Source organism: Pogona vitticeps, chromosome 3, assembly GCF_051106095.1.
Source record: "Pogona vitticeps strain Pit_001003342236 chromosome 3, PviZW2.1, whole genome shotgun sequence".
Classification (NCBI taxonomy): domain Eukaryota; kingdom Metazoa; phylum Chordata; class Lepidosauria; order Squamata; family Agamidae; genus Pogona; species Pogona vitticeps.
This window is the reverse complement of record NC_135785.1, coordinates 81,363,013-81,383,863: the sequence shown is the minus strand read 5'-3', so window position 1 is coordinate 81,383,863 and position 20,851 is coordinate 81,363,013. Positions and strand designations below refer to the sequence as shown.

At 41.0% G+C, this 20,851-nt stretch overlaps 1 protein-coding gene across 6 annotated transcripts in view; it reads right to left on the bottom strand.

The window, feature by feature from the left end:
• BLNK (B cell linker) overlaps positions 1 to 20,851 on the bottom strand; it is a 130,261-nt gene that overhangs the window by 56,391 nt on the left and 53,019 nt on the right. For all 6 annotated transcript variants that reach the window (XM_020794990.3, XM_078391310.1, XM_020794984.3 and 3 more), the window contains one exon: positions 14,911 to 14,957. In XM_020794990.3, coding sequence (XP_020650649.3) covers positions 14,911 to 14,957 — 47 coding nt within the window. The remainder of the gene's footprint in view (positions 1 to 14,910; positions 14,958 to 20,851) is intronic.

The following is a 20,851-nucleotide window of genomic DNA, read 5'->3' as shown; positions in this document are numbered from 1 at the left end:
AGGGTTGCACTTTTGCTTCCCTAGAAAAGCTATTTTAAGGGGACATTATGGGACTGACACGCGAATTCTGTATGCAGACATTGCTTCCTGCCAATTTACTGTACAAGGAAGGCGGGTCTCAGGCCTAAGACTGCAGCATGTTGCAGCAGGGAAACAACTGGCCGGAAGGAAGAGGGGGGTACCATATAAGTTCATATGTGTTTGTGTGTATGTATTCTGAGTGTCTGTATTGTATCATCATTTCCTTCAGAAGAGTTTCCACGATGTGTATAAAACCTAAAAGCACAGTATAATTTAAACATGCATAGGGTAAGAATGAGTAACAGACTCTTTAGATTTTGCAATCTTTGTTCCTGTTTAATGAGCAATAACAGACTTTACAAAGGAACTAGAAAAGAATACCAAGACTGAGCCTGCCATTCAGAAAAACTGGTTGTCAAGAAAGGGCAGTGGATTCTTAGTTTGTTGTTTAGTCGTTAAGTTGTGTCTGACTCTTTGTGACCCCATGGACCAGAGCACGCCAGGCCCTCCTGTCTTCCACTGCCTCCCATAGTTGGGTCAAATTCATGTTGGTAGCTTCTGTGACACTGTCCAACTATCTCGTCCTCTGTCGTCCCCTTCACCTCTTGCCTTCACACTTTCCCAACATCATGGTCTTTTCTAGGGAGTCTTCTCTTCTCATGAGATGGCCAAAGTACAGTAGTGCCTCGCTTTACGATGTTAATTCATTCCACCGAAATCGCAGTAGAGCGAAAACATCGTAAAGCGAAATAAGAAAGCCCATTGAAATGCATTGAAAACCTTTCAATGCGTTCCAGTGGGCTGAAAACTCACCATCCAGTGAAGATCCTCCATAGGGTGGCCATTTTCGGTGCCTGTAAAGCGAGGAATCCGTCCCTAAGCACAGCGGGAGGGCATTTTCTTCAGCCGATGGCCATTTTGAAACCCGACGATCAGCTGTTTTTGATCGTTGTAAAGCGAAAATCGGTTCCCGAAGCAGGGAACCGATCATCGCAATGCAGAAAAACCCCATTCAGACCATTGTTTTGCAATCGCAAAAAACTCACTATCAAGCGGATTCGTCGTTAAACCGGGTAATCGTAAAGCAGGGCACAACTGTACTGGAGCCTCAGCTTCAGGATCTGTCCTTCCAGTGAGCACTCAGGGTTGAGTCTTAGTTACCCTTTATTATTCTCGTTGTTATTATCAAAGCACGTTCTTGCTTACTGGTTCTACTTCTACTGCCAGGGTTAGGAAGTGGTTTCCTGCTTCAGATGCCAAAATAATGCAGCTGGCTCAGGGCTTTTGATTTGTGTAGATGGGTGAAGGCCCATCTACATCTGAAGACCCATAGATTATCCAGCCCTGATCCAGGGGGTACAATTTCTAATATTTGCATCAGTAGAAGAAATACATTATGTAGAGATGCTTTCACTGGGCTATAGGAGAGCTTTATGTGCACACATGCCTTGTGCTACAGGTGGTGCAAGGACATGGAAGAAAGCAGCATATTCTTTTCAGGTCAGATCTACATTCATGATTCAGTTAGCAACTGTTCAAGCGACAGTTAATTTCCCTTGAGAATGCTACTTCCCAAAGTTACACTTAATACTTCTACTTTTAACATGTTTAACCATTATTATTATGATCGTACTTTTGCTTGCTCACAGTGAGAGTACGTTTCATTGTTGCTTTCTTGATTAACATGGAGACCTATCGTTGGTGTCCCGGGCTATTTGGATCTTGGTGGATGTCTCTAGACCAAAATGTTGGTCACAGATTAGGCTATGAGTAGTTCATGAGATGTGAAATTTTGGTGAGGAGCTGTCCTTATTTAATCCAATGGTTCAGGTCAAAATCAGTCAGTGTGCTCCTCCACAATATACCTTTAATAGTTATATCCTATTTGTGCAGCTTTAAAAAAAAAATCTTCTGAAAGGGGTAAAAAAAGAAACAGGAAAAAAAACTTGAAAAGCATTTCTGATTGCCCCACTAAGTATTATGGGTAAAGAAATATATAGTGCAGTGCTATACATTTTTGTGTAGAAGCTAAATTCCATTGACTTCAACAGGGCTTACTCCAGTGTAAGTAGAGATAGGATTGCTCTGGAAACAAAGTTTCCATTTTTATTTGTTCAGAAAGTAATACTAAGTTGAAAAAGCTTTTCTTAGAAAATGGCTTAGCACAGATGTGTTCTCCCCTGATTAGTGCCGCTCCAAGAACATGTAATTTAAGTGATTTAAGATTTCCATTATGAGAAACATAGTAGCAGAGGAATCAGGTTTACTTTGTTGCATAAAACCCATCAGCATTTTGTTTTTCTATTTCTGTATGTACAAGTTGTGCCACTTTTTTTTTAAGGAAATAGGAAAATAGCTTTTATGGGGCTGCACAGTTTCAAATATATATATTTCTTAAAATGAACTGCAAAGGAGAAATATGTGTGAAGGGGATAAAATGATAAATAGACTATGGCCGCAGTCCTTTGCACTGAACACTGTAAAATGTCCAGTCCAGTCCTATTAGCAGCTGGAGCTCAATGGAGTTTACTCACTGGTAGGTGGATATAGGATGGCAGATTTATTTATTAATACATATGCATGAGTGCTCACTGGAAGGACAGATCCTGAAGCCGAGGCTTCAGTACTTTGGCCATCTCATGAGAAGAGAAGACTCCCTCGTAAGACCCTGATGTTGGGAAAGTGTGAAGGCAAGAGGAGAAGGGACGACAGGGGACGAGATGGCTGGACAGTGTCTGCAAAGCAACCAACATGAATTTGACCCAACTATGGGAGGCAGTGGAAGACAGGAGGGCCTGGCGTGCTCTGGTCCATGGGGTCATGAAGAGTCAGACACGACTTAATGACTAAACAACAACAAATGGAAGTTCCTTCTTAGTATACTAATTCATTAATAATTGTTTTTTTCTTAATTGTTATTTTTCTAAATAAATATTATTAATTAGAGGATGAGGGAAACAGGTGGGGAAATATAGAATTGTATTTTCTCTTTTCTTAAGAAGAAACAACAATAGTAACATTTTAGACACCAATGGTCTTTCTGGTTAAAAACATGCTTTTAAAATACTCATAGGATATGGAATAATTAGCTTTTTAAAAAAAGAATGGAAGCATATCAATGAGACTTCTGTCCAGGCTGAGGTAACTTTTGAAAGTCGTTTACTTTATCCCTGTATGGCTTCCATATTGTGGAAGGAACTGAAGAATTCCACCCAACTTTCCATTATCCTCCCTCTGTCATCCAGGTTTTTTTTTTATTTCAAACCATAAAGGGAGAGACAACTAATAGTTGTGGGTTTTTCGGGTTCTTTGGCCGTGATCTGAAGGTTGTTCTTCCTGACCTTTCGCCAGTCTCTGTGGCCGGCATCTTCAGAGGACTGGAGTAGGAACTCTGTCCATGCTCTGTTTCTGTTTGTTGGATAGTTGAGTATTTATAGCTGTGGGAACAGTTTTTGTGTTTTTCGGGAGATAGGGTGATCATTGTGGTTTTTTTTTGTTTTGATAAGGAGGGGGAGATTATCTGTTACTGTGATTGATGGGTGTTGTTAGCTGGTCTTTTTTGTGCAATGATCCCTGGTCCTTGTGGCTGGGTAGAGTTCATTGACATTTTACAGGCTATATTTTTAAATATCGGGAGCCAGGCTGCGTTTATTTGTAGGCCTTCATCCTTTTTGTTGAAATTCTGTTTATGTTTATGGATTTCAATGGCTTCCCTGTGGAGTCTAACATAGTGGTTGCTGGTGTTGTCCAGTACTTCAATATTTTGAAATAGAATTTCATGTCCAGATTGTTTTAGGGTATGTTCAGCTACTGCTGATTTTTCCGGTTGTTTTAGTCTGCAGTGTCTGTCATGGTCTTTGATTCTGGTGTGAATGCTGCATTTTTTTGGTTCCAATATATACCTGTCCACAACTGCAAGGTATCTGGTATAGTCCTGCAGTGGTGAGGGGGTCCCTTTTGTCCTTTGCTGACCATAACATTTGTTCTATTTTTGTGGTGGGTCTGAATACTGTTTGTAGGTTGTGTTTTTTCAAAAGTTTCCCCATATAGTCCGTGACCTCTTTGATGTATGGCAGAAGTACTTTATTTGTGGGTGGCTGTTTTCCCTCTTCAGTTTGGTGTTGCTTTCTTGGTTTGATGCCTCTTTTGATTTCATTCTTGGAATAGCCATTTGCCTGTAGTGCCCAATTCAGATAGCTGAGTTCGGTGCTGAGAAATTGAGCTTCACAGTTCCGATTTGCATGGTCTACCAGTGTTTTGATTATGCCTCTTTTCTGTCGTGGATGGTGGTTGGAGTTTTTTGTGTAGGTACCGGTCTGTGTGGGTGGGTTTTCTGTAGACCTTGTGTCCCAATAGGAGGTTGGTTTTTCGTATGACCATCACATCTAAGAACTGGAGTTGGCCCTCTCTTTTTCGATGGTGAATTGAATATTTGGGTGGATGTTGTTAAGATGGTTTAGAAATTCTTCCAGTTTTTCTTCACCGTGGTTCCAAATTGCAAAGGTGTTATTCACATATCAGAACTAGATTGTGGGTGTGAAGAGTGCCGAAGCCAGGGCCTGTTTTTGAAAATGTTCCATGTAGAGAGAGAACTAGCTTGCTGTAGTGATAAGAACATTGAGGGCTTATGGTCCCAGAAGTTGGGTGCCACTTCACCCTATGTTTTGAGATGAGGTGCCCTCTAGCTTAGATAACGGGCTGCCCCAAATCAGAATGTTGTTATAGGACTAGGGAAACCTGGGTTCAAACCACAAGACAGCTGTGAAACTTATTGTCTCAATAGTTCTGATCTGCCTGGTAAGGCTGTTGTGAGGATCATGTACACCATCTTGAATTCCTTGGAGGAGCAAACAGGACACAATAAAATAAATACTTAAATACATATAAATACCTGAATACATGTTGTTTTTCACTAGCATTTTCCGGTCCACCATGTCATCAACCAGAATGCTGATAAATTAAGAGTTATAAGAGGCAGGACTTCTTATTTTCCCCAATCACACACATTTCAACCAACTTGTTTCTTTGTCACTGTGAGACAAGAGAGAAGAAAGCAGCAGGTTGACTGCTTTTGATGTCACTTCCTGTTCAGTGGGGTTTTTGTTTGTTTATATTTAGTGATATGGGGCAAATGCAGGAAAAACCTTTATACTCAGGTTCTGGCCTAGGAACGTCAGCCTGCTGTATGCTGATAACATAATATGCATAAATAACTTCGGTTTTGAATGTGAAAGCGACAAGGGCTTTAGATTAGTTTAAGCATCTGTTCACAGTTTCCTGTTAATGCATTTGTGCAACCACATTTGGAGAGCGAGAGAATATAAATGTACAGTCCTTCATGCCTGAGCGACAAGCAAGTTTCTTTTCACTTTTGAGATCCAGGTGCAGCACTTTCTAGTTTACAGAACGATCTGTTTGACAAGAGCGCAATGACTTGCAAAAATGGCAGAAGTCTTCCATATGCCTATATGGTTCAGATGCATAAAGCAAATCAGTGACCCTACATTTACTGGTATACAACACGAAATATATTGTCTTCAGGTGCCTAGCTCTGAATATAACACTTCAGTACTATTGGTGAAACATCTATTCCTTAATTTGGAATTTTAATTGCCTTGATGCAAACACTTTTCCTTCAGTCCTTTTGTACCAGGAATTATTTTATGAGAACGAACCAGTACAAATACTGTGTTTAACACAAGATGAGTACAGAAGGTACCCTAAACATGAATAATTGTGCCCACTTCATCGAATACCAGGGAGATCACCCACTGGTTCATGTTAATAACAGAACATTTCTGTCAGTATCAGTGCATTTGCTTTCAGTATGGCTAAGGCTGGTGTAACCCAATGTCTGCCAGACATATCAAAAGTGGGACTGATGTCCACAAAAGATAGAAATAGTTACTGCCTAGCCCTGTTGGCATTTTTTAAAAGTCAGATTTCTTACACCAAGCACTAAGCTATCGATATTTTTTCTTCTTTAATCATTATTAGACTACAACTATCCTTTTAACAGCCTGTCTTCCTACTCTAAAAAATAAACGCCTTGAGAACATCTTGAAACACCATACAGATAAATTGGGTTAACATTATTAGGATAATGTGGGTGACCATATTTACACCCCAACCTGTTAGGGCTGCCCTATGTCAGTTCCACATAGATGGACAGCTCAGCAGAAACTAGAGACTATCAAGCAGGATTAGCTCTATGATGTTCCCCTGGATGCGTATCCTTGCTAAGAACTTCACTAGAAGACAGGGAGATACCGAGAATCTAGAACTTTAGCTGAAATTAATAGTTCCATTCGGGCCTAGATATAGACAAAGAATGATGGTGTTGGATCCAAAGCAACGCTACCACAAACATTCATAAAATGGGAATTAAAATTGGGTCATGGCCATTTGATCAATAGCACAACTGCATAAGTGTAATGCTTTCTAAAAATTAACCTGGGTATCTTAAGATGATTCTGGTACAGTATCTAGACCTTTGCCATGGTGTTTGTGGCTTGTTTGTATAAGTACAGTGGTGCCTCACAAGACAATGTTAATTTGTTCCGCGAAAATCGCTGTCTTATGAAAACATCGTCTTGCGAAATGAAAAAGTCCATTGAAATGCATTTAAACCAGTTCAATGCATTCCAATGGGCTGAAAACTCACCGTCCAGTGAAGATCCTCCATAGGGGCGGCCATTTTCGCTGCCTGTAAAGCGGGGAATCCGTCCTGAAAACACAGCAGGGAGCCATTTTGCACAGCGGGCGGCCATTTTAGAACTGCCAATCAGCTGTTTCTAAATTGTCGGTTAGCGAAAAATCGGTTCCCGAAGCAGGGAACCGATCATCGTTAAGTGAATTTCCCCATAGGAACATCATTTTGCAATCGCAAAAGCGAGCACAAAAAATTCATCGTCAAGCGATTTCATCATTTAACGAGGCAATCCTTAAGTGAGGCACCACTGTATTGTTTTATTATCTGAAATCTGCTTCCTGCAGTCTTAGGATGCAGTAAGATTTGTAGAAAGGTGGGATAGAAATAATTCAAATCAGTAAATAGTCTCTTTTGCTTTCAAGATCTGGAATTTGGCTCAATGTCTTTCCAGTAGCTACTGAGAATCTAATTCTACCCTTACTTGGCATATTTGCACAGATTTACAAGATATAATATTCTCTATGCAAATGACTAGAAGAGGCATTATTTTCTGGTGCCTTCCACATCTGTTATTCGCATTACAAATATACAGATGTAACCAAGGGCAACTAGAGATCAACCTGGTCTATTAATATGAAGGCTATAAGAGATTCAAGAGGCAAGACAGCACAATTTTTCTGAAGCCAGTCACAATGCCTCTGCAATTATATATTTAACTCTTCTCTGACATTTGTAGTTCCAATTATTAAAATGAGTATAAGAGTTTAAAATGTTAGTACAAACCCAATCTAAATTAGTCCACAGTTTGATTCTCCCCATAATCTTTTCAGGATTTCAAATAATACAAGGCTCCAGGCCAAAGTCAGGCTACAAGTATTTGCCATCAATCCAGCGAACATTTGCATTCAGGTCCGCTGAAGCTGTAATTGCAAAGTTACCAATTGCCAGAACTTTGCTTATTGACATAATGGCTGGCACTGAATATGCTGCCGACTGCACCAAGGAAGAGGAGAGAAATCGGATGACATAACCTATTACTCTTCCAAAAGAACAGCAAACAAAGGAAATTGTAACTGCAAAAAAGATTCCTTAAAGGGGAACTTGGCCCAGACATTTTAGAAATTTTGTTTGATTAATTAATAGAACAAACAGCAACATTGGGAAAGAGTTGCAAAGAAACAGTGACAAAGGTAAGATTGGTAAAATCCAAAAGTTGGAAATATTGGCCAAAACTCTCCTATGTAGCAAATGGCATAATATTTGGAGGCAAATTATATCAGGATAGGCATTATCAGTTGCATACTGAATCATACAACCCAGTATGTAACTGTTATTGCCTCCAGTGATTTCTTAATTCTCCTCCAAGGGTTGTGTGCTTTGTGCTCTGCTAGCATAACTAAGAAAGGGTGTGACTGACTATTTATGTATTTATTTAATTTATATCCCGCCTATCTAGTCAATTAAGACCACTCTAGGCGGCTTACAACATACACAATAAGAAAATATAAAAGCCAATTTTGACTTAATAGAAGACATTTCAAGACGATAAGACAGACAATAGGGGAGAAGAGAAAAAGGGGAGATCAGGAATTGGCTGAGGGGAAGGCCTGCCTAAACATCCATGTTTTTAGTTGATTTTTAAAGATACCCAATGAGGGAGCCGCGCGAATCTCAGGGGGTAGATTATTCCAGAGGCGAGGAGCCACCGCCGAGAAGGCCCAATTTCTGGTCTTTTCCTTCCGGGCCTCTCTCGGCGTTAGGCTCCTCAACCTCACCTCCTGGCTCGCGCGAGTGACACGGGTAGATCTTGGTGGGAGTAAGTGTTCCGCCAAGTATCGAGGCCCTAAGCTGTTTAGGGCTTTATACGTAAGCATCAACACTTTGAAGTCAATGCGGAACCGGATGGGCAGCCAATGCAATGCGGCCAGGGTGGGTGAGATATGTTGGTATTTTTTTTCACTCCACTGAGAAGTCTGGCCGCTGCATTCTGCACCACCTGGAGTTTCCGCAGCAGCCTCAAAGGCAGCCCCACGTAAAGCGCATTACAGTGGTCTAATCTCGAGATTACGAGCGCATGCACCAAGGTTGTGAGCGCCCCGACTACACTTGCTGTAGGTTATTTTGCAATCTCTTTTATGGTTGTATATGGTTCAGGTGATCACACAAAGTCCATAGATTGTTTTAGTGCCAATATCTATGCAGGTCCTCAATCTGATGTTATTTGAAGTGTGTCCATAGTCTCCCTTCTTTGATATTGCCTATCTGGTGACCCTGACTCTCTTTTCTTCTCTTCATCTGCGCAGAAGTGATATAGTGCTAAACGGATGTTTAGTAACTAGGGACAAAAATCAGAGTAGTGAGTGTTCCTGTTTTCCCAAAACATCATGCCCTAGTTTAACGCATCACTATAAAACCACCCAGAGTCATGCCCCCCATCCTTTTGTAGAACTAAACAGATGAAAACACTGTTCAGATCTTTCCAGATTTTAAAATGTAGAATCCCTCAGTAGTAGGGGAGGAAATTCTGAACAGGAAGCAAAAAATGGCAGGGCTGATTCACATTGTGTTGTGTGATAATTGAAAAATACTTTGAATTCACCAGTACCAATTGCAAAGCAAATTCTGAAGTCTTTGGCAATGTAGCTGCAGCCTAAGATGATTTTGGCTATTATATTTGTAGACTACAATTTCCAGCCTCAGCGGGCATGATCAGGGCCTGTACTGGCTGAGGGGTTCTGAAAGTCACAGTCTAAAAAAAAGTAACATTTCCAAGTCTGCCTGAGGGCTAATACTAATGTCATGAAATACCATAATGTTTTGATGTGAAAGTAAAACATAATATGGACATAACATATGAAACACAAACATTCATCGTACTCCTTTGAAACATGTCTCATCTGTTCCTGCTGATGAATCCTGCAAGGGAGACTGGAATTGAGAACTTTGCCGTAAAGAACTGACGTGTCTCTTACAGATAATTGACTGGTTTGTGCCTGTATTTTGGAAATACATCCTAAAGAAGGAGTTATAATTATGGTACAGTTCCTGTGTTGGAGAAACAGACAATTCTGGGCTTGTGAACTAGGTGTTTACAAAAATATTTTTCCTCAACATCTTTTATTTACTCCTGAGCAGTGTTTTTAGGCATTTGGAAATTAAGAGGGTCTGTAAACAGGAACTATCCTGACTACTAAAGGTGCCACTAGATGGAGCATTTGTTGCCCTGTATGTACCCAACTACACATTGACGAGGATATTGATATTTTTATGTCCATTGGCCAGGTGGCACCAGGCTTAAATTGGTACAAACAGCAAGAAAGAGTGGGAATAATTCTGGCTTTCTGTCCTTTTAGAAACAAATTGCTGCAGGTTGGTTATGGAGTTCAGGTAGGAAGAACTTCTCCAATTGGAAGCTTTTGATTTTAGCACTAATCCACTTAAGAAAAGCAAACAGACATTCAGAACAAAAGCAAACATTCAGAGAGGATTTCCTGACTATTTTTCTAAAGAGCTGATTTTAAAGAGGGCTGAATTCTGAAGTGGATTAGAAGTATATGTCTGTCATCAAGTCAGAGAAGCTTTCAGTTTTATTGTGAACTCTGTTAGGGTAAGCATAAGGGGGAGCAGAGGCAGCAGGCATGGAGACTCTTGAAAGTCCCCTGGACTGCAAGGAGATCAAACCTATCCATTCTGAAGGAAATCAACCCTGAGTGATCACTGGAAGGACAGATCCTGAAGCCAAGGATTCAATACTTTGGCCATCTCGTGAGAAGAGAAGACTCCCCAGAAAAGATCCTGATGCTGGGAAAAAGTGAAGGCAAGAGGAGAAGGGGATGACAGAGGACAAGATGGTTGGACAGTGTCACTGAAGCTACCAACATGAATTTGACCCAACTCTGGTAGGCAGTAGAAGACAGGAGGGCCTGGCATGCTCTGGTCCATGGGGTCACGAAGAGTCAGACACGACTTAACGACTAAACAACAACAACAAGCACCAAGTGGCTATTTGCTATTTGCCTTGGTGGCTAGCTACATGATGACATGCAGGTTCTGAGGCATAATGCTTGAGTACCAGTTCCAGGAGAACAATGGCTGAAGAAGGCTAGTGCCCTCAGATTTTGTCAGTGGGCTTCGTAGGGAATGGGACTATGAATGGTTATGAAAGATGATAATGGGTATTTACCCCACCAGTACTGAAGGCAGTGTGATTGTGGATGAGGACGCTGTTAAACTCTTTGTAGGCTTCTATGAGAATCTGCTTGGCTACCGTGTGAGCAGAATGCTGGCTCAGATACACCTTTGGTCAGAACCAGCAAGAGCCTATGTAAATGTAGTTCTTGGACTGCATTTTTTTCTGTTTCTCCATCATGTCAAAAGTACAACTTGGATCCAGAATTTGCCTTCCCAAGACACAGCCTCTGGCTGGCTCATCTTGTCTTCTTCTTCTGGTATCTTTCAAGAAAGGATTGGACAGCCATCTATCTGGAATGGTATGAAGTCTGGGATGATATGAGGTCTCCTTCCTTGGGCAGGGGGTTGGACTAGAAGACCTCCAATGTCCCTTCCAACCCTACGATGATTCTATGATATGATCTGGGGCCTGAGATTGGTCAGTCAAAGGGCACAGCAGCCAGTCATAGCTGGAAGTGTGGATAACAAGCAAAGCCCAATGCAAAAGTGGGGACATCAGGGCAGGCAAGCATTCACTCAAACATGGCCACATCCCACCCCAACTTTGCTATGGAGCAGGAAAAAAAATGCCTCCTCTCCAAATCAGAAATATTCCTGTTGCTTCTGCCTTCAGCCTCTCCCCTAACCCTTTACTGAGGGTAATGAAGTTGGGTGGTTAGAGTTGAGGAACACGAGTGGGTCTAATTCGTTGCTTCTGTCTTGAGCCCTTAATCTAACCCATCCCCAATATGACTATTAATCTCATAAAGGAAAATCTGGAGGCACAAAACAAACATCTGTAATGTTTACCTTTCATGGTTAGAAGCAACTTCAGGCACGTATGATGGTGGAATTTTTAACATTGTTAAGTACGGCTTCAGGTTGGAATGACTGAAGTAAAGCAACACTGCATTTGTCTTTCTAAGAAGGAAGAAAACATGGAGACCTTCTACCACGGAACTCCCCTACATCTTGTAGGTCACAAGGGAGAAACGTGTGGCCTTGGAGATGTTGCTGTGCTATAACTCCCACAGTCACTGTTGGAGGTTAAGTCCAGCAACTACTGAGGGGCCACATATTCCCCTTCTGTGATGTAGTCTGACCCTCTTACAACTATTTTTTTTACACATAGCATTAAAATGTTCTTTATAAACATATCTTCTTCTACTACTACTATTACTATATCACATTTGACCAGATAGGTGGGGTATAAATGAAATAAATAAATAAATAAATAAATACTGCTGGTATAATTGTGCCTTTCCTCCAAGAAGCTCAAGACAATGCGTGCCCTCCCTATTCTATCCTGACAATTGTTCTGTGAGACTGATGAGAGACAGGAAATGGTCCCATGAGTTTCATGGCTGAATATAGATATAAACCTGGGTTTCTTTAATCCAAGTCCAATATTGCTGAACAAAAGAAGTGTGGAGGAAAGGCCTATATCTACGTATTCCAGGGCATGCATGTGTTCTTATGCTCTCTCTGTAAAATTACACATTTCCTTTTAACCTTATTGTAGACTTCTTAGAGCCTAACTGCAGCTTATGCAAGTTAATGGCTGAGAACTGTGCCACCTTTTATTTGCATAACCCCACCACAGCCCCACCATGGATCCTGTTTCTTGGTGTGATGCTAGAGTGCCGCAGAACTCTAGGAATATAACTGCAAAATACTGTAAATATAAATGGCGCTCCCACAGAGCTTGCAAAGCTTCTTTGACTACAGGCCCAAGAATCCACAACTGATCATGCGTAGTGGGCTATTTTGGGAGCTTTAATGCATTCAAATATATTTCTATAGATTTCAATTTTAATGTATATATGTTTGTGTATATATGTAAGCAACAATCACCACACCACAGGATGCAACTGAAATTAAAATTAGCCTTGGATGCAGCTTTTCCTCATTAAACACTTGTAGACAGTTCTGCAGGTACAGTCCAAATTGAGTGGTATTGTGTAAAAGGTTCTATTGAACACCAACACATCCTTCCCCAAAGTGGTGGCCTTGAACTGTGTTGGACTACAATTCCCATCTTCCCCAATCAACACTGTAATGCTTGCTGAGGCAACAGGACTTGCAGGTCTAAAAAAAGAGTTCCAATTTGAACATAACTTTAGACCCAGCTGCAGAACTTTAGTGGACATCATGGTACATTTAGGCCAGTTATACCTGGCTTTAGGAATTTGTCGCATCAGAATGTAATCTTATTAGATTTAACGTCTACAAGAAGGTATCCTGACAATATCTATTATAGCTGGTTAATGATTAAAATGCTGTTATTGGACCAGTCTTATCAGAATGAATGATGCAGTACCTAGGAAAAACAAGAGTCTTGGTGATTGAGAAGTGAGATTTTAGAGCAAGCAATAATCTCCCAATTTAGCCATTTATATTCATGGATCATCTTTGGCCAACTTAGCACTTTCCTTCCTTTCCTCCATTCTTCTGATGTTTTCTTGCTTTAGAAGGAAAATACAAGCCTTTTTCATCTCTTTCTCCTTTTTCTCTGTGGGTATCCAATAATCAGTATCCTAGATTTGTAATGGATCTTGCAGAAACACTGGATCTTCAGATAAAAATTTGCAATATGTTTTTAGTTACTCACATCAGATTTTGAAACATTATTTCAACAACGTATGCAGTATTCAGGTAAACACAAAGCACTGCATTCGATTCTGCCTTTAAATATATTTCCAGGCAGAGTGTCCTGCACAGATAGAAATCTCAGTGGGTTGGATTTAGCCATCTCCCTTCCATGGTCAGAAGGCCTCTCCCCATGCACACTATTGTACTCATGCACTTTAGGGTTTCCTTCATGCTGCCTTACAGCGTACTGCATTCAGGAGGGTCTTTTTGATCCTTGGCGGGACATTCATGGAGCTTGTTCCTTCCCTGCCTCTAAATTCAAGGAGAGCGGTGCCTTTCTGCTCTATATTTTCCCTCTCTTGAGTCTGCTGAGGTTTGTTATTGAAAGCAGTCATATTTGCATTTTGATCTGTTCAATAGTAAATAATGAAACCTTTCTACTATTAATGTCTCAGAATGAATTATTGAGACTGTAAATGCCAGTTGATGAGAAAAGCAGTGGACTACTCTGGGAAACTTGAAATATTCCTCTCTGTGAATCCCTGCATTTCTGCTGCATGGCTAGAGGAATTTAACCAAAAATTCAAAACTCTGCAACAATTTCATGTGCTTTCTTTCTGTTGTATAGAAAGATCTAAAGCTGTTCTGTCTATGGAAACAAAAAGAGGTGCATGAGCCTTCTTGCTAAAGACCATTAATGCCCTCAAGGTGTGCTCTGGAGGAATGGAAAACCTCCTGGAGCAAAATTTTGGGGAATGCCAAATTCTGGAAGATGGGAGGAAGAAAGAAGTCTAGGTAATTGTGGATGTTCTTTGCAGGGGGTTGCAGGAAGACCCCCTTTCGAAATTTGTTCCCATTCAGGAAATGAGATTATGAGATCCTGACTTCAGTGATATTTTATGTATTCCCCTATGTTTTCCCTTCATGGAAAGCAGGTATTTAAAGGCATTAATGCACAGCCAAATCTAGCTCATTGTATGATTGCCTATATTACATATGCTCGATTTGTGTGTGCTATTGAATGGTCAACCATGATATCCTGACACATGTCCATATTGCAAAAAACATGTATATGCAATAGGTACATAAAATGATGCACATATAAAAGTTACCATTGCTGAAATATTTACCATTGAAGTACCACTCCTGTAGTTGCTTTATTTTATACTGTTATTATTTGGATTGCTGTTAGCCACCCAGAGTAGACTTCAGTCTAGATGGGTGAGGTATAAACAAACAAACAAACAAACAAACAAACAAATAGTCTGGTCTGCCTATAGGAAATAACATGCATTTCAAAATGGAAAACAAGAATCTCTTGTTATCTTAACACAAATAAGCATAGTAATTGTTCAGATGAAGGCTTTTGTTCTGATGCAATTCTATGTTTTTCCCCCAGAAGTTCAGTATGTAACAAAAAGACATGAGCAAGGAATTGTCCATTTCATGAAGAAAAGGAAAATGGGAAAACTTACGGCTGGTCCATTATACTAAATCGGTTCCTCTCATATTCTGAGAAATTCTGAAAGAAGGAGAGAAGATTTGTTTTTGAAAGATACAGTTGACTGATACAAAGAATTAATCATAATTAAACTCCTCTTTTGCTAGAGCACTGTTGGCTTACTATGCCAAGTTAAGCAGTCATATTCTTTTCATATCACTTGCAGGCTATAATATACCACAAAGTTACCATGTCCAAGTTACTTATTAACTCTTTATAACTTATTATTGTGGAAGAAAGCAAATGGCACATACTGTACACTGCAAAATCTTCTTGGGATTGCACTGTGTGAAAAACACTGGTTAATGAATAATTATTAAAATGATGAAAAAGAAGTTGCATTTGGTTAGACTCCTTTTTGCAGTTTCTACATCTGTTGATATACATTCTTGATGATTTTTGTGTTGAAAATAAGTCTGCTAGGGCAGTGGTCCCCAACCTTGGGCCTCCAGATGTTCTTGGACTACAACTCCCAGAAGCCTTCACCATCACCTCTGCTGGCCAGGATTTCTGGGAGTTGAAGTCCAAGAACATCTGTAGGCCCAAGGTTGGGAACCACTGTGCTAGGGCAAACAACAATGCAGGAAGAGATAGTGTGAATTGTATGTGTGAGTCATGGGCACCCATCTCCATCCACTCCTGGCTGGTGGAGGAGTCATTGCTTCACTCTTGTGTGTGCATATTGCTTCAAAGAGTATAATGGGATCAAGTGCATGCACTCATCACCTCTCCCCAAAGAATTCCTTTTTTCCTTTGGATTTTTTGGAATGCTGATATTGGGTCCATTGTGCTTTTTGGAGCAATGAAGGAGGAGAGTACTAGTGTCTTGACTCATAAGCCTTCTTGAGGCAAAAGCCCTTGTTCATCACTTGGTGAATGCTGCAACAGGCGGTAATCATAGAATAATGGAGTTGGAAGGGGCCTATAAGGCCATTGAGTTCAACTTCCTACACTGGAGGCATCCAAAAGAAAATCATTCATCTGTCAGGTGTACTTTGACAGATGAATGATTTTCTTTTGGATGCCTCCAGTGTTGGCGCACTCACCACTTTCTGAGGTAATTGGTTCCACTGTTGTACTGTTCTAACAGTGGAACGTTTTTCCTGACATTCAGCAGAAATCTGGCTTCCCTTATTTGAGCCCATTATTATATTTCCTGCATTCTGGGATGATCCAAAAGAAAGTCTACCCCTCTTTTATATGATAATCTTTTGAATATTTGAAAAGAGCTGTCATATCTAATCTCCTCTTAAGGTTGAATATACCCAGTTCTTTCCGTCCAATCAAAAAATTAGATAAAATTAGTTTGGCAGGATTGGTTCTTGAGAAATCCATGATGTTGTCTAGTTCTTACTGCAATGTTTTCAGGATATGTGCATAGTGACCTCTTGATAAGAATTTATCAAGAATTTATCACCTCAGAATTTGCCCTGGAAAAGCTGTCAGGCTGACTAGTCTGTTGTTCCCAAGTTCCTCCATTTAGCCTTTTTTAAAGATGGGGACAACATTGGTCCTCCTCCAGCCATCTGGCAGTTCACCTGTCCTACATGGTTTTAAGAAAATAATAGATAGTGCTTCTGATAATTTTTCAACCATTTCCTTCAATACTCTGGGATGGAGTTTATCAGGTCCTGGAGATCTGAACTCGTCCTTGCCATTTGTTTATCAACCTCAAGCTGCAATCCTGTCCCCTCCACTTGTACTTCACATTTGCCTAGATGGCCATAGATTGCCTGTTGTGAAAAGATTGAGCCAAAGTAGAAATTAAGCACTTCTGCCTTTTCTTTGTTATCTGTTATCATTTTTCTTTCCCCATGGAAAGTCACTGTTTCTTTTTTCTGTCTTTTGCTACTCCTGTCCCTGAGGAATACTTTTTTTGTTGCTTTTAGTGTCTCTTGCTAACCTCAGTTCATTTTCAGCATTTACTTTCTGAAAGCCATCTTTGCAATTCTTTGCTACTTGTCTGCATTCTTCCTTTGTGGCCTGGCCTTCCTTCCACTTCCTATATGTGGCCTTAAAAAAAAAAAATTCAGGTCCCATCAGCTTTTTGTGAAGCCACATTGGTCTTCTTGGCCATTTTCCACCTTTTTTTCTTGTTGGAATTGTTTGCAGTTGTCCCTTTAGAATTTCCTTTATAAGAAATTCCCACCCGTCTTGAACTCCTTTTATGTTTTAGGAACTGCTGCCATGGTGCCTCACTTATCATTGTTCTGAACTTATTAAAGTAGGCTTTCCTAAAACTCAATATATGTATTTGACTACACTCTGCTTTTGTTTCCTTTGAAATCAAGAGCTCAAGTAGAATATTTCTCCCACCATTTCCATTGGTTAGGATCAAGTCTGGGATACCCAATTCTCTAATTTTTCCTCCACTTTTTGTAGTAGAAAATAATCAACAACACAAGCCAAGAATTTCTTGGAAGAGCCATGTCTGGCAGAAATGTTCTCCCTACAGATATCAAGATATTTGAAATCTTCCATTAGTACTACAATCTACTGTATGACTTTAGTATCACTTGGGGTTTTGTACATGTGAATTAACCATCACAATCAGATGATGTAGATAAGGAAAAGGGAGAAATCCACTCTGTTGAATTTTGACACCTGTGAATAAGATGATGTCCAAGTGCTCCCCCCCCACAACCCAGTGTATGGTATCTGGTTGTGATCACTGATTATTAATTCACATGTGCAAACCATCATCTGATGTTGATGTAGTTACATAAATTAGAACTTAGAGCTGCACCTGAGCCTTTTACCCTGTGTGCTGTTGAGGGAAGGGAAAGAAAACCTTGTGATGAGCTCTGATCAATTAATAACATTTATAAGACTTAACTTTTGTACAGACTTTGGTATAAGTTTAGAGAGCTGGTCTCTTCCTTTCAGTCTGTTGGTGACAAAGTCCAGTTGTGAAGATTTCATACTGCTTTTTGCATTTCAATGTACTCCGTGCAGACGGTGGCAATTTACACGTACAAGCAATTTTCTAGTAAATGGACCAGTCATTAGCTTTTCCATTTCTCCTAGATTCCAAAACCACAAACGGAGGCTGACCTTAAAGTAGGACTGTAATAACACTGCTTCATTGGTGAAATCAGACAGGCAATTAAAAAGTGCATTTGCCATGGACTTAGATTTTTAGATAAGTTAAGTCAATTCCCAGAAGGAAACACGTTACAGCCTTTATGCCACCTAGCCTTTGTTAGATACATATTTATATCTAATATCACCAAATATATATTTTTATATCTATATACACAGAAAGGTTATGATACACATATATACTGTGAGTACAGAAAAATAAAAAATGTGCCTGAAAGCTCAAAAACAACAACAACAACATGAACAATTTGTGAGGTTTCTGTGTAAACTTCAGTGACCCAATTCCACCAGTAGACTCTCTACACTTGCTAATTCTCATCTGTAATTACACAACCCATGGTCTCTATCAAAACCAAAATGAGTAGAAACAAATTTGTTGATTAATTTCAATTCAGCAGAAAGAAAAAGGAAATAGGTTACATGCTGTCTGCACAGATAAAAGAATATTGGAGGGCAGTGCCTTTACCGATCCTTTATTATACAGTAGTTCTCGGATCACTAAAATATTAAAAACACGTGAGCTTTCAAATCTAGCGGTACTCTTCTTCAGGCTGCTTATTTAGAAACTGAGGGTGTGGGAGGAGAAACTTAAAGGTTCAAAGATTATCTTGGCCAGACACTGAAGTGTCATGATCTGAGTTAAAATAACATCCTGAGATAGAGATTACAAATGTGTTGCATCAGCCTGAGATACCAAGTTTGATCTTGGGCAATGTAAGATGACTCCTGTTTCCCCATTGTTGCTGTTACCTGCCTCTATTCAGAACTGACTTACAGCAACCCTAAATGGGGCTTTCAAGATAACTGAGTGATTTAGGGAGTGGTTTTACCAGTTCCACTCCCCCACCGAGTTTCCATGGCTGAGCAGGGATTTGAACCCAGACCTTCTCTGTCCTAGTCCATCACCCTATTCACTACACCACTTTGGATATCACCTTTCCCTTTATTTGTATATACAGGATGTCTCCCTGCATTGCTGTCCCTCCCTCCTTTCTTTGTTATTATTCATTATGATTGTCTACCAAGTCATTATTCTTGTGAAGCAGAAAGGTTATTTTGCTGGATTCTGAATTTGGCAGATTTTTATGACCTAGTTTTTTTTTTAATTTAAAATTTTAATTTTAGTTTTCTTCTGGAGTGGTTGCCATTTTTCAGAGCATGGAAATGTTACTGTTTAGATAACAGCTCCCCAAATCTCTCAGCCAGCTCAGCCACTGGAGTAGAATTATAGTCCAAAAAAGTATGTGCTCCCTGTTCTGCCATTACATTCATCATCATCATCATCATATTTATTTATTTATTTATTTATTTATTTATTTATTTGATTTGTATCCCGCCCATCTGGTAGGTCAATACCACTCTGAGCGGCTAACATAAAAATATACAATTATAACAACATAAATCCAAAAATATCAAATGTCAATTAACAAAACATAATGAATCATAAATAATAAATAGAAAAAGAAAAGAAAAGTAAATTAAATTAAATTAAACGCTGGCAGGAGGGAAGGCCTTGACATAAAGCCATGTTTTTAATTGAGTTTTAAATGTACCCAGCGAAGGGGCCGCGCGAATCTCAGGAGGGAGATTGTTCCAAAGGCGAGGAGCCACCGCCGAGAAGGCCCGGTTTCTTGTCTTCTCTCTCCGGGCCTCCCTCGGCGTCAGGCCCCTCAGCCTCACCTCCAGGCTCGCGCGGGTGGTTCGGGTAGAACTTGGTGGGTGAAGGCGTTCCGCCAAGTATCGAGGTCCCAAACCGTTTAGGGCCTTATAAGTGAGCATTAAAACTTTGAAGTCGATACGGAAACAAATGGGCAGCCAATGCAGTCTAGCCAGAATGGGAGAGATGTGATGGTATTTTCTCCCTCCAGTGAGAAGTCTGGCTGCTGCGTTCTGCACCATCTGAAGTTTCCGTATCAGCCTCAAAGGTAGCCCCACGTAGAGCGCGTTGCAGTGATCTAATCTTGAGATTACGAGTGCGTGTACTAAGGTAGTGAGGGCCCCCGTGTCGAGATAGGGCCGCAGCCGGGCAATCCGCCAGAGGTGGAAGTAGGCGGAGCGGACGACCGACGTCACCTGTGTTTCCATGGTGAGCGTCGGGTCCAAGTGTATGCCCAAGCTGCGGACCCCGCTCGCCGGGGCCAAGGTCGCCCCCCCAAAGGAGAGAGGGCCAACCAGGCCACCAACCACGGGGGGCCCCACCCTCAGGACTTCCGTCTTGTCCGGGTTCAGCCGCAGACCATTTTCCTGCATCCATTCCAGTATAGTCTCCAGGCAGCGCTGGAGGGTCAGGACGGCATCACCTGCAGTTGGCAAAAAGGAGATATAGAGCTGAGTGTCATCAGCGTACTGGTGACACATCGCTCCACACCTCCTGATGACCCCCGCTAGCGGCCTCATATAGATGTTAAATAGCATTGGGGAGATAATCGAACCCTGTGGAACCCCACAATTGGAGCTCCATGGGGCCGAGACCCTCTCCCCAAGCTGAACTCTCTGGGGACGGTCCTCCAGGAAGGAACGGAGCCAGGCTAACGCCAGGCCACCGATTCCCAACTCGGAGAGCCTCCCCAGGAGGATACCGTGGTCGACGGTATCAAAGGCCGCCGAAATATCGAGGAGGACCAACAGAGACAGTTTGCCCCTGTCGGCCTCCCTCAGCAGGTCATCATACAGGGCGACCAATGCCGTCTCTGTCCCGTGGCGCGGCCTGAAGCCCGACTGGAATGGGTCCAGTGCATCTGTTTCATCCAAGAGTGCCTGAAGCTGGTCTGCCACCACCCTCTCCACCACTTTGCTCATGAAAGAAATATTGG